General features: G+C 43.8%; 1 protein-coding gene across 1 annotated transcript in view; it reads left to right on the top strand.

The window, feature by feature from the left end:
- Positions 1-3,715: 3,715 nt before the first annotated feature.
- Positions 3,716-13,138, top strand: part of LOC137968896 (serine-rich adhesin for platelets-like) — a 9,717-nt gene continuing 294 nt past the window's right edge. The window contains exon 1 of the mRNA XM_068815364.1: positions 3,716-13,138. This exon is cut by the window's right edge and continues 294 nt beyond it. Coding sequence (XP_068671465.1) covers positions 3,716-13,138 — 9,423 coding nt within the window.

Raw genomic sequence — 13,138 nt, forward strand, 5'->3', positions numbered from 1 at the left:
GTCATCTACTGTGCCTATGTTCCCCACGAAGGAGCCGTGACTTCTTAATGTTTGTTTGAATTTGCATTGTGTTCATGCCAACCCTTAGAGTTTGAAATCCTCACATCTTGTAGGGGAGTCTAAAAGTCAAGCGTTCATACACATATAAGCTGTTGGCAAAATGGGAGACTGACTTGAAAAGTAAATTTGTATAAGGGAGCCGATATATAAAGCGTTTATACTACTTCACAAAGTAAATTGTGCGAAGGATCTTTTTGGTTGCTGAATTCGGCCACCTCTCCTCTTGAGCGCGACTTAAAGTAGCCTTCCTTACAACACAATCCTATCTCTTAACTTTATTTTACTTCCAGGAATATCTTTAAATTAATCGTAAGTCTGACGAGGGCGTTTTTTCTTAAGACTTAACTGAAACCGCCAAATCGTTTTGTTTATTAATACTAACGTGTTGTTTATTTAAATTTTAGATTTTAGTTATATTTGCAACTTCGCATGTTATGCTTTTGAATCATTGTTGGCGTAATTTTACACCATAAAGTGATGCTGCGCCATCTTCTGGATTTTTCTATGCTTTATCCAGGTCCATAAAATTCGCTTGAACTTCCCTAAACGATGAAACTGTTTATTCCAAATTTTAAGCTTCCTGTTAAAAAATTTGGAAGCCTTATGACCGCTATTTGAGGGTAATTTCCTAACGTTTCATACCTATCAACGCGGTTTCGCGGGAGGTGAGGATGAGGCCGCGGTCATTTACCTGCTTTCAAACAGGTGTAGCAACACAGCTCCGTTCACAGAGCATTGTTCAGGTATCACAGAGGTCATCAGTTCGAGTCTGATTTAATAGCATATCTTGAGACTTGAGACGCAGGAGGCGGCGTGGCCGCATGGTTTGGGCGCTTGACTTAGAATTCGGAGTTCTCGGCCTCCAGACCCAATCTGACCACTAGCTGAAGTTTTTCCTGGTAATATCTGGCTCACCCTCTAGGCTGCGCTTGTAAAAGGACAACTGGGGTCAATTAAATAAAACTTTTACACGTGTAATTTACAAGTGTAGCTATTGTTCTCAGACTCTAAAACAATGGCTACAATTGTAAATTACACGTGTAAAAGTTTTATTAAATTGACCCCAGGTTTGCCTCAGGCCAGTTGGGATTTTTAAAAGTTGTTCTGTTCTGTTGTTTCGTTAACCATGAAAAGCCCCCGTAGGGAGTGGTCAATGAAGTAATTATTTATTAACTTCTTTAACCACAAAAGGCGCCTATACAATGCGCGTTCCAGTTCTTTACCAAAAAAAAGGATCAACTGGAAAAAGAAAGTGCAAACATCAGGAAAGCCGATACAATTTTTACTTTACTTTTTAGAGCTCTGGCCGGTTTTCCAATGTTCCTTGCTTTGCTTTTTATGGAAGGGAATACTCATCGTTGGCTTCCCAAGCACGGTTCGTGGAACCTCAGACTTGCAGCTAGGATCCACCACTGGCTTTCAGATGCTCAAAACAACGTTGGAAGAAACAGCAGTCTTAGATCCAAATTCAGGCGTAACGAAATCTTCAATCACTGTTCCTCACGAAAACGGTTCCAAATCAGAATCACGTATAAGACCTACTGAACACTCTTCCCGTTCATCAACAGACTTCCCCACAAAAAGACGCGTGGTGAGAAGTACTTCCTCATCTGCTGTCGTTAGCGTCGGGCTATCCACTGTTGAGAGTACAACCTTATCACCTGAAGTGTCATCGGTAAACCTGTCATCTCCTGGAGTATCCTTAACATCAATAATTGGTACAAGTAGCTATCTGTTAATCAGAAAATCAGTTGTGGCTGGGAGATCGCCTCTTGCAGTACATCAAACCAGAGCCAAAGTATCTTCAGCCCCTCTTGTGTTGGTGCAATCGTCTTCCATAGTGTCCCATGGAGCCGTTTCCAGCAGTTTTTCAAGAAGGACTCCTTCGTTGTTGATAGTAAGCTCGAATGTGTCAGTAATTGCAAGCCCATCAGTTTTGTTGTCAGTCTCGTCTGTGCTATACTCATCTAAAGCAGTGAAGGCAACATCTGAGAGTCTAAGCCACTCAGGGAAAAGTGGTTTCATATATGTGTCGGAAAGCTCGAGATTGGCAATAGTCGAAAGGACTTCTGTCTTACCTTCAGCGCCATCTTCACTAGTTACATCCTCAGAAGTCATATCCACATTAACTGTTTCAAGTAGCCCAGTGGAAAGTGGCCCGACATCCGTGGCAGTGACATCCAGAAAAACAATAATCGATAGCACATCCGTTTCGTATTCTCTGTCTTCTGTAGTAGTATCGCGTTTAAGTATTGTTTCAACGAGTTTGGTCGATAGTATTTCATCATCTTTGACAATAAGGCCGTCTCTCCCAGTATTTGAGACTACATCGAAGTCGTCTTCAGTGTCCTTTTCTAGAACGGTGTCAAAAATAGTTGTTTTAAGCAGCCTGGCAGGAAGTACTTTGTCATCGTTTGCAGGAAGGCCTAGTGTGTCACTAGATCCAAGTCAATCAGTATTGCAGTCAAAATCCTCGGTGCTGGAATCATCGTCAGCTTTGGTGTCCGGATCATTTTCTTTGAGAAGCTCCCTAACTAGCGATTACTCGGCTGTGTCAGGAATGTCAAGTGTAGAAACAGATCAGACATTTTCTGTGTTGGAAAGAGATTCATCTTTGTTAGCTGCATCTTCAGTCTCCATACGGAAATCAAGTGTTTCGAGAAGCGTGGTGAGAAGTACTTTGTCATCTGCTTCCGTTAGCGTTGGATTATCCACGGTTAACAGTACATCCCTATCACCTGCAGTGTCATCGGTAAACCTGTCATCTCCTGGAGTATCCTTAACATCAATAATTGGTACAAGTAGCTATCTGTTAATCAGGGAATCAGTTGTGGCTGGGAGATCGCGTCTTGCAGTACATCAAACCAGAGCCAAACTATCTTCAGCCTCTCTTGTGTTGGTGCAATCGTCTTCCATAGTGTCCCATGGATCCGTTTCCAGCAGTTTTTCAAGAAGGACTCCTTCGTTGTTGATAGTAAGCTCGAATGTGTCAGTAATGGCAAGCCCATCAGTTTTGTTGTCAGTCTCGTCTGTGCTATACTCATCTAAAGCAGTGAAGGCAACATCAGAGAGTCTAAGCCGCTCAGTGACAAGTAGTTTAATATATGTGTCGGAAAGCTCGAGATTGGCAATAGTCGAAAGGTCTTCTGTCTTACCTTCAGCGCCATCTTTGCTAGTTACATCCTCACAAGTCATATCCACATTAACTGTTTCAAGTAGCCCAGTAGAAAGTAGCCCGACATCCGTGGCAGTGACATCCAGAAGGGGAATAATCGATTTTACATCCATTTCGCCTTCTCTGTCCTCTGTGGTAGAGTCATCTCCTGTGGTAGTATCGAGTTTAAGTATTGTTTCAAGGAGCTTGGTCAACAGTAGTTCATCATCTTTGACAGCAAGGCCATCTCTCCCGGTATTTGAGACTACATCGAAGTTGTCTTCGGTGTCCTCTTCTGGAACGGTGTCACAAATAGTTGTTTCAAGCAGCCTGGCAGGAAGTACTTTGTCGTCGTTTGCAGGAAGGCCTAGTGTGTCACTAGATCCAAGTCAATCAGTATTGCAGTCAAAATCCTCGGTGCTGGAATCATCGTCAGCTTTGGTGTCCGGATCATTTTCTTTCAGAAGCTCTCTAACTAGCGATTACTCGGCTGTGTCAGGAATGTCAACTGTAGAAACACATCAAACAACTTCTGTGTTGGAAAGAGATTCATCTTTATTAGCTGCATCTTCAGTCTCCATACGGAAATCAAGTGTTTCGAGAAGCGTGGTGAGAAGTACTTTGTCATCTGCTTCCGTTAGCGTTGGACTATCCACGGTTAAGAGTACAGCCCTATCACTTGCAGTGTCATCGGTGAACCTGTCATCTCCTGGAGTATTGTTAACATCGGTAATTGGTACAAGTAGCTATGTTTTGAGCAGGGAATCGGCTGTGGCTGTGAGCTCGTCTCTTGCAGTAGATGAAACCACAGCTGAAGTATCTTTAGCATCTCTTGTGTTGGTGCAATCGTCTTCCGTAATGTCCCATGGAGCCGTTTCCAGCAGTTTTTCAAGAAGGACTCCTTCGGTGTTGATAGTAAGCTCGAATGTGTCAGTAATTGAAAGCCCATCAGTTTTGTTGTCAGTGTCGTCTGTGCTATACTCATCTAAAGCGGTGAAGGCAACGTCTGAGAGTGTAAGCCGCTCAGTGAGAAATAGTTTAATATATGTGTCGGAAAGCTCGAGATTGGCAACAGTCGAAAGGACTTCTGTCTTACCTTCAGCGCCATCTTCGCTAGTTACATCCTCACAAGTCATATCCACATTAACTGTTTCAAGTAGCCCAGTAGAAAGTGGCCCGACATCCGTAGCAGTGATATCCAGAAAAACAATAATCGATAGCACATCCGTTTCGTATTCTCTGTCTTCTGTGGTAGTATCGAGTTTAAGTACTGTTTCAACGAATTTGGTCGATACTTTTTTAACCTCCTTGTCATTAAGGCCATCTCTCCCTGTATTTGAGACTACATCGAAGTTGTCTTCGGTATCCTCTTCTGGAACGGTGTCACAAATAGTTGTTTCAAGCAGCCTGGCAGGAAGTACTTTGTCATCGTTTGCAGGAAGGCCTAGTGTGTCACTAGATCAAGGTCAATCAGTATTGCAGTCAAAATCCTCGGTGCTGGAATCATCGTCAGCTTTGGTGTCCGGATCATTTTCTTTGAGAAGCTCCCGAACTAGCGATTACTCGGCTGTGTCAGGAATGTCAAGTGTAGAAACAGATCAGACATTTTCTGTGTTGGAAAGAGATTCATCTTTGTTATCTGCATCTTCAGTCTCCATACGGAAATCAAGTGTTTCGAGAAGCGTGGTGAGAAGTACTTTGTCATCTGCTTCCGTGAGCATTGGATTACCCACGGTTAAGAGTACAGCCTTATCACCTGCAGTGTCATCGGTGAACCTGTCATCTCCTGGAGTATTGTTAACATCGATAATTGGTACAAGTAGCTATGTTTTAAGCAGGGAATCGGCTGTGGCTGTGAGCTCGTCTCTTGCGGTAGATGAAATAACAGCTGAAGTATCTTCTGCATCTCTTGTGTTGGTGAAATCAACTTCCGTAGTGTCCCATGGAGCCGTTTCCAGCAGTTTTTCAAGAAGGACTCCTTCGGTGTTGATAGTAAGCTCGAATGTGTCAGTAATGGCAAGCCCATCAGTTTTGTTGTCAGTGTCGTCTGTGTTACACTCATCTAAAGCAGTGAAGGCAACATCTGAGAGTGTAAGCCGCTCAGTGAGAAGTAGTTTAATATATGTGTCGGAAAGCTCGAGATTGGCAATAGTCGAAAGGACTTCTGTCTTACCTTTAGCGCCATCTTCGCTAGTTACATCCTCACAAGTCATATCCACATTAACTGTTTCAAGTAGCCTAGTGCAAAGTGGCCCGACATCCGTGGCAGTGACATCCAGAAAAACAATAATCGATAGCACATCCATTTCGTCTTCTCTGTCTTCTGTGGTAGTATCGAGTTTAAGTATTGTTTCAAGGAGCTTGGTCAATAGTAGTTCCTCATCTTTGACAGTAAGGCCGTCTCTCCCAGTATTTGACACTACGTCGAAGTTGTCTTCAGTGTCCTCTTCTGGAACGGTGTCACAAATAGTTGTTTCAAGCAGCCTGGCAGGAAGTACTTTGTCATCGTTTGCAGGAAGGCGTAGTGTGTCACTAGATCCAAGTCAATCAGTATTGCAGTCAAAATCCTCGGTGCTGGAATCATCGTCAGCTTTGGTGTCCGGATCATTTTCTTTCAGAAGCTCTCTAACTAGCGATTACTCGGCTGTGTCAGGAATGTCAAGTGTAGAAACAGATCAGACATTTTCTGTGTTGGAAAGAGATTCATCTTTGTTAGCTGCATCTTCAGTCTCCATACACAAATCAAGTGTTTCGAGAAGCGTGGTGAAAAGTACTTTGTTATCTGCTTCCGTTAGCATTGGATTACCAACGGTTAAGAGTACAGCCTTATCACCTGAAGTGTCATCGGTGAACCTGTCATCTCCTGGAGTATTGCTAACATCGATAATTGGTACAAGTAGCTATGTTTTGAGCAGGGAATCGGCTGTGGCTGTGAGCTCGTCTCTTGCGGTAGATGAAACCACAGCTGAAGTATCTTCAGCATCTCTTGTGTTGATGCAAACGTCTTCCGTAGTGTCCCATGGAGCCGTTTCCAGCAGTTTTTCAAGAAGGACTCCTTTGGCGTTAATTATACGCTCGAATGTGTCAGTAATGGCAAGCCCATCAGTTTTGTTGTCAGTGTCTATGGTGCTATACTCATCTAAAGCAGTGAAGGCAACATCTGAGAGTCTAAGCCGCTCACTGACAAATAGTTTAATATATGTGTCGGAAAGCTCGAGATTGGCAATAGTCGAAAGGACTTCTGTCTTACCTTCAGTGCCGTCTTTGTTAGTTACATCCTCACAAGTCATATCCGCATTAACTGTTTCAAGTAGCCCAGTGCAAAGTGGCCCGACATCCGTGGCAGTGACATCCAGAAAAACAATAATCGATAGCACATCCGTTTCGTATTCTCTGTCTTCTGTGGTAGTACCGAGTTTAAGTATTGTTTCAACGAGTTTGGTCGATAGTATTTCATCATCTTTGTCAGCAAGGCCATCTCTCCCGGTATTTGAGACTACATCGAAGTTGTCTTCAGTATCCTCTTCTGGAACGGTGTCACAAATAGTTGTTTCAAGGAGCCTGGCAGGAAGTACTTTGTCATCGTTTGCAGGAAGGCCTAGTGTGTCACTAGATCCAAGTCAATCAGTATTGCAGTCAAAATCCTCGGTGCTGGAATCATCGTCAGCTTTGGTGTCCGGATCATTTTCTTTGAGAAGCTCCCTAACTAGCGATTACTCGGCTGTGTCAGGAATGTCAAGTGTAGAAACAGATCAGACAACTTCTGTGTTGGAAAGAGATTCATCTTTGTTAGCTGCATCTTCAGTCTCCATACGCAAATCAAGTGTTTCGAGAAGCGTGGTGAGAAGTACTTTGTCATCTGCTTCCGTTAGCATTCGATTACCCACGGTTAAGAGTACAGCCTTATCACCTGCATTGTCATCGGTGAACCTGTCATCTCCTGGAGTATTGTTAACATCGATAATTGGTACAAGTAGCTATGTTTTGAGCAGGGAATCGACTGTGGCTGTGAGCTCGTCTCTTGCGGTAGATAAAACCACAGCTGAAGTATCTTTAGCATCTCTTGTGTTGGTGAAATCAACTTCCGTAAGGTCCCATGGAGCCGTTTCCAGCAGTTTTTCAAGAAGGACTCCTTCGGCGTTGATAGTAAGCTGGAATGTGTCAGTATTGGGAAGCCCATCAGTTTTGTTGTCAGTGTCGTCTGTGCTATACTTATCGAAAGCAGTGAAGGCAACATCTGAGAGTCTAAGCCGCTCAGTGAGAAGTAGTTTAATATATGTGTGGGAAAGCTCAAGATTGGCAATAGTCGAAAGGACTTCTGTCTTACCTTCAGCGCCATCTTCGCTAGTTACATCCTCACAAGTCATATCCACATTAACTGTTTCAAGTAGCCCAGTGCAAAGTGGCCCGATATCCATGGCAGTGACATCCAGAAAAACATCAATCGATAGCACATCCATTTTGCCTTCTCTGTCTTCTGTGGTAGTATCGAGTTTAAGTATAGTTTCAAGGAGTTTGGTCAATAGTAGTTCCTCATCTTTGACAGCAAGGCCGTCTCTCCCAGTATTTGAGACTACATCGAAGTCGTCTTCAGTGTCCTCTTCTGGAACGGTGTCACAAATAGTTGTTTTAAGCAGCCTGGCAGGAAGTACTTTGTCATCGCTTGCAGGAAGGCGTAGTCTGTCACTAGATCCAAGTCAATCAGTATTGCAGTCAAAATCCTCGGTGCTGGAATCATCGTCAGCTTTGGTGTCCGGATCATTTTCTTTGAGAAGCTCCCTAACTAGCGATTACTCGGCTGTGTCAGGAATGTCAACTGTAGAAACACATCAAACAACTTCTGTGTTGGAAAGAGATTCATCTTTATTAGCTGCATCTTCAGTCTCCATACGGAAATCAAGTGTTTCGAGAAGCGTGGTGAGAAGTACTTTGTCATCTGCTTCCGTTAGCGTTGGACTATCCACGGTTAAGAGTACAGCCCTATCACTTGCAGTGTCATCGGTGAACCTGTCATCTCCTGGAGTATTGTTAACATCGGTAATTGGTACAAGTAGCTATGTTTTGAGCAGGGAATCGGCTGTGGCTGTGAGCTCGTCTCTTGCAGTAGATGAAACCACAGCTGAAGTATCTTTAGCATCTCTTGTGTTGGTGCAATCGTCTTCCGTAATGTCCCATGGAGCCGTTTCCAGCAGTTTTTCAAGAAGGACTCCTTCGGTGTTGATAGTAAGCTCGAATGTGTCAGTAATTGAAAGCCCATCAGTTTTGTTGTCAGTGTCGTCTGTGCTATACTCATCTAAAGCGGTGAAGGCAACGTCTGAGAGTGTAAGCCGCTCAGTGAGAAATAGTTTAATATATGTGTCGGAAAGCTCGAGATTGGCAACAGTCGAAAGGACTTCTGTCTTACCTTCAGCGCCATCTTCGCTAGTTACATCCTCACAAGTCATATCCACATTAACTGTTTCAAGTAGCCCAGTAGAAAGTGGCCCGACATCCGTAGCAGTGATATCCAGAAAAACAATAATCGATAGCACATCCGTTTCGTATTCTCTGTCTTCTGTGGTAGTATCGAGTTTAAGTACTGTTTCAACGAATTTGGTCGATACTTTTTTAACCTCCTTGTCATTAAGGCCATCTCTCCCTGTATTTGAGACTACATCGAAGTTGTCTTCGGTATCCTCTTCTGGAACGGTGTCACAAATAGTTGTTTCAAGCAGCCTGGCAGGAAGTACTTTGTCATCGTTTGCAGGAAGGCCTAGTGTGTCACTAGATCAAGGTCAATCAGTATTGCAGTCAAAATCCTCGGTGCTGGAATCATCGTCAGCTTTGGTGTCCGGATCATTTTCTTTGAGAAGCTCCCGAACTAGCGATTACTCGGCTGTGTCAGGAATGTCAAGTGTAGAAACAGATCAGACATTTTCTGTGTTGGAAAGAGATTCATCTTTGTTATCTGCATCTTCAGTCTCCATACGGAAATCAAGTGTTTCGAGAAGCGTGGTGAGAAGTACTTTGTCATCTGCTTCCGTGAGCATTGGATTACCCACGGTTAAGAGTACAGCCTTATCACCTGCAGTGTCATCGGTGAACCTGTCATCTCCTGGAGTATTGTTAACATCGATAATTGGTACAAGTAGCTATGTTTTAAGCAGGGAATCGGCTGTGGCTGTGAGCTCGTCTCTTGCGGTAGATGAAATAACAGCTGAAGTATCTTCTGCATCTCTTGTGTTGGTGAAATCAACTTCCGTAGTGTCCCATGGAGCCGTTTCCAGCAGTTTTTCAAGAAGGACTCCTTCGGTGTTGATAGTAAGCTCGAATGTGTCAGTAATGGCAAGCCCATCAGTTTTGTTGTCAGTGTCGTCTGTGTTACACTCATCTAAAGCAGTGAAGGCAACATCTGAGAGTGTAAGCCGCTCAGTGAGAAGTAGTTTAATATATGTGTCGGAAAGCTCGAGATTGGCAATAGTCGAAAGGACTTCTGTCTTACCTTTAGCGCCATCTTCGCTAGTTACATCCTCACAAGTCATATCCACATTAACTGTTTCAAGTAGCCTAGTGCAAAGTGGCCCGACATCCGTGGCAGTGACATCCAGAAAAACAATAATCGATAGCACATCCATTTCGTCTTCTCTGTCTTCTGTGGTAGTATCGAGTTTAAGTATTGTTTCAAGGAGCTTGGTCAATAGTAGTTCCTCATCTTTGACAGTAAGGCCGTCTCTCCCAGTATTTGACACTACGTCGAAGTTGTCTTCAGTGTCCTCTTCTGGAACGGTGTCACAAATAGTTGTTTCAAGCAGCCTGGCAGGAAGTACTTTGTCATCGTTTGCAGGAAGGCGTAGTGTGTCACTAGATCCAAGTCAATCAGTATTGCAGTCAAAATCCTCGGTGCTGGAATCATCGTCAGCTTTGGTGTCCGGATCATTTTCTTTCAGAAGCTCTCTAACTAGCGATTACTCGGCTGTGTCAGGAATGTCAAGTGTAGAAACAGATCAGACATTTTCTGTGTTGGAAAGAGATTCATCTTTGTTAGCTGCATCTTCAGTCTCCATACACAAATCAAGTGTTTCGAGAAGCGTGGTGAAAAGTACTTTGTTATCTGCTTCCGTTAGCATTGGATTACCAACGGTTAAGAGTACAGCCTTATCACCTGAAGTGTCATCGGTGAACCTGTCATCTCCTGGAGTATTGCTAACATCGATAATTGGTACAAGTAGCTATGTTTTGAGCAGGGAATCGGCTGTGGCTGTGAGCTCGTCTCTTGCGGTAGATGAAACCACAGCTGAAGTATCTTCAGCATCTCTTGTGTTGATGCAAACGTCTTCCGTAGTGTCCCATGGAGCCGTTTCCAGCAGTTTTTCAAGAAGGACTCCTTTGGCGTTAATTATACGCTCGAATGTGTCAGTAATGGCAAGCCCATCAGTTTTGTTGTCAGTGTCTATGGTGCTATACTCATCTAAAGCAGTGAAGGCAACATCTGAGAGTCTAAGCCGCTCACTGACAAATAGTTTAATATATGTGTCGGAAAGCTCGAGATTGGCAATAGTCGAAAGGACTTCTGTCTTACCTTCAGTGCCGTCTTTGTTAGTTACATCCTCACAAGTCATATCCGCATTAACTGTTTCAAGTAGCCCAGTGCAAAGTGGCCCGACATCCGTGGCAGTGACATCCAGAAAAACAATAATCGATAGCACATCCGTTTCGTATTCTCTGTCTTCTGTGGTAGTACCGAGTTTAAGTATTGTTTCAACGAGTTTGGTCGATAGTATTTCATCATCTTTGTCAGCAAGGCCATCTCTCCCGGTATTTGAGACTACATCGAAGTTGTCTTCAGTATCCTCTTCTGGAACGGTGTCACAAATAGTTGTTTCAAGGAGCCTGGCAGGAAGTACTTTGTCATCGTTTGCAGGAAGGCCTAGTGTGTCACTAGATCCAAGTCAATCAGTATTGCAGTCAAAATCCTCGGTGCTGGAATCATCGTCAGCTTTGGTGTCCGGATCATTTTCTTTGAGAAGCTCCCTAACTAGCGATTACTCGGCTGTGTCAGGAATGTCAAGTGTAGAAACAGATCAGACAACTTCTGTGTTGGAAAGAGATTCATCTTTGTTAGCTGCATCTTCAGTCTCCATACGCAAATCAAGTGTTTCGAGAAGCGTGGTGAGAAGTACTTTGTCATCTGCTTCCGTTAGCATTCGATTACCCACGGTTAAGAGTACAGCCTTATCACCTGCATTGTCATCGGTGAACCTGTCATCTCCTGGAGTATTGTTAACATCGATAATTGGTACAAGTAGCTATGTTTTGAGCAGGGAATCGACTGTGGCTGTGAGCTCGTCTCTTGCGGTAGATAAAACCACAGCTGAAGTATCTTTAGCATCTCTTGTGTTGGTGAAATCAACTTCCGTAAGGTCCCATGGAGCCGTTTCCAGCAGTTTTTCAAGAAGGACTCCTTCGGCGTTGATAGTAAGCTGGAATGTGTCAGTATTGGGAAGCCCATCAGTTTTGTTGTCAGTGTCGTCTGTGCTATACTTATCGAAAGCAGTGAAGGCAACATCTGAGAGTCTAAGCCGCTCAGTGAGAAGTAGTTTAATATATGTGTGGGAAAGCTCAAGATTGGCAATAGTCGAAAGGACTTCTGTCTTACCTTCAGCGCCATCTTCGCTAGTTACATCCTCACAAGTCATATCCACATTAACTGTTTCAAGTAGCCCAGTGCAAAGTGGCCCGATATCCATGGCAGTGACATCCAGAAAAACATCAATCGATAGCACATCCATTTTGCCTTCTCTGTCTTCTGTGGTAGTATCGAGTTTAAGTATAGTTTCAAGGAGTTTGGTCAATAGTAGTTCCTCATCTTTGACAGCAAGGCCGTCTCTCCCAGTATTTGAGACTACATCGAAGTCGTCTTCAGTGTCCTCTTCTGGAACGGTGTCACAAATAGTTGTTTTAAGCAGCCTGGCAGGAAGTACTTTGTCATCGCTTGCAGGAAGGCGTAGTCTGTCACTAGATCCAAGTCAATCAGTATTGCAGTCAAAATCCTCGGTGCTGGAATCATCGTCAGCTTTGGTGTCCGGATCATTTTCTTTGAGAAGCTCCCTAACTAGCGATTACTCGGCTGTGTCAGGAATGTCAAGTGTAGAAACAGATCAGACAACTTCTGTGTTGGAAAGAGATTCATCTTTGTTAGCTGCATCTTCAGTCTCCATACGCAAATCAAGTGTTTCGAGAAGCGTGGTGAGAAGTACTTTGTCATCTGCTTCCGTTAGCGTTGGATTATCCACGGTTAACAGTACAGCCTTATCACCTGCAGTGTCATCGGTGAACCTGTCATCTCCTGGAGTATTGTTAACATCGGTAATTGGTACAAGTAGCTATGTTTTGAGCAGGGAATCGGCTGTGGCTGTGAGCTCGTCTCTTGCGGTAGATGAAACCACAGCTGAAGTATCTTCAGCATCTCTTGTGTTGATGCAAACGTCTTCCGTAGTGTCCCATGGAGCCGTTTCCAGCAGTTTTTCAAGAAGGACTCCTTCGGCGTTGATAGTAAGCTCGAATGTGTCAGTAATTGCAAGCCCATCAGTTTTGTTGTTAGTCTCGTCTGTGCTATACTCATCTAAAGGAGTGAAGGCAACATCTGAGAGTCTAAGGCACTCAGGGAAAAGTAGTTTCATATATGTGTCGGAAAGCTCGAGTTTGGCAATAGTCGAAAGGACTTCTGTCTTACCTTCAGTGCCCTCTTCACTAGTTACATCCTCAGAAGTCATATCCACATTGACTGTTTCAAGTAACCCAGTGGAAAGTGGCCCGACATCCGTGGCAGTGACATACAGAAGGGGAATAATCGATAGTACATCCGTTCCGCCTTCTCTGTCCTCTGTGGTAGAGTCATCTCCTGTGGTAGTATCGAGTTTAAGTATTGTTTCAAGGAGCTTGGTC

This window comes from Montipora foliosa, chromosome 8 (genome assembly GCF_036669935.1).
Source record: "Montipora foliosa isolate CH-2021 chromosome 8, ASM3666993v2, whole genome shotgun sequence".
NCBI classification, from domain to species: domain Eukaryota; kingdom Metazoa; phylum Cnidaria; class Anthozoa; order Scleractinia; family Acroporidae; genus Montipora; species Montipora foliosa.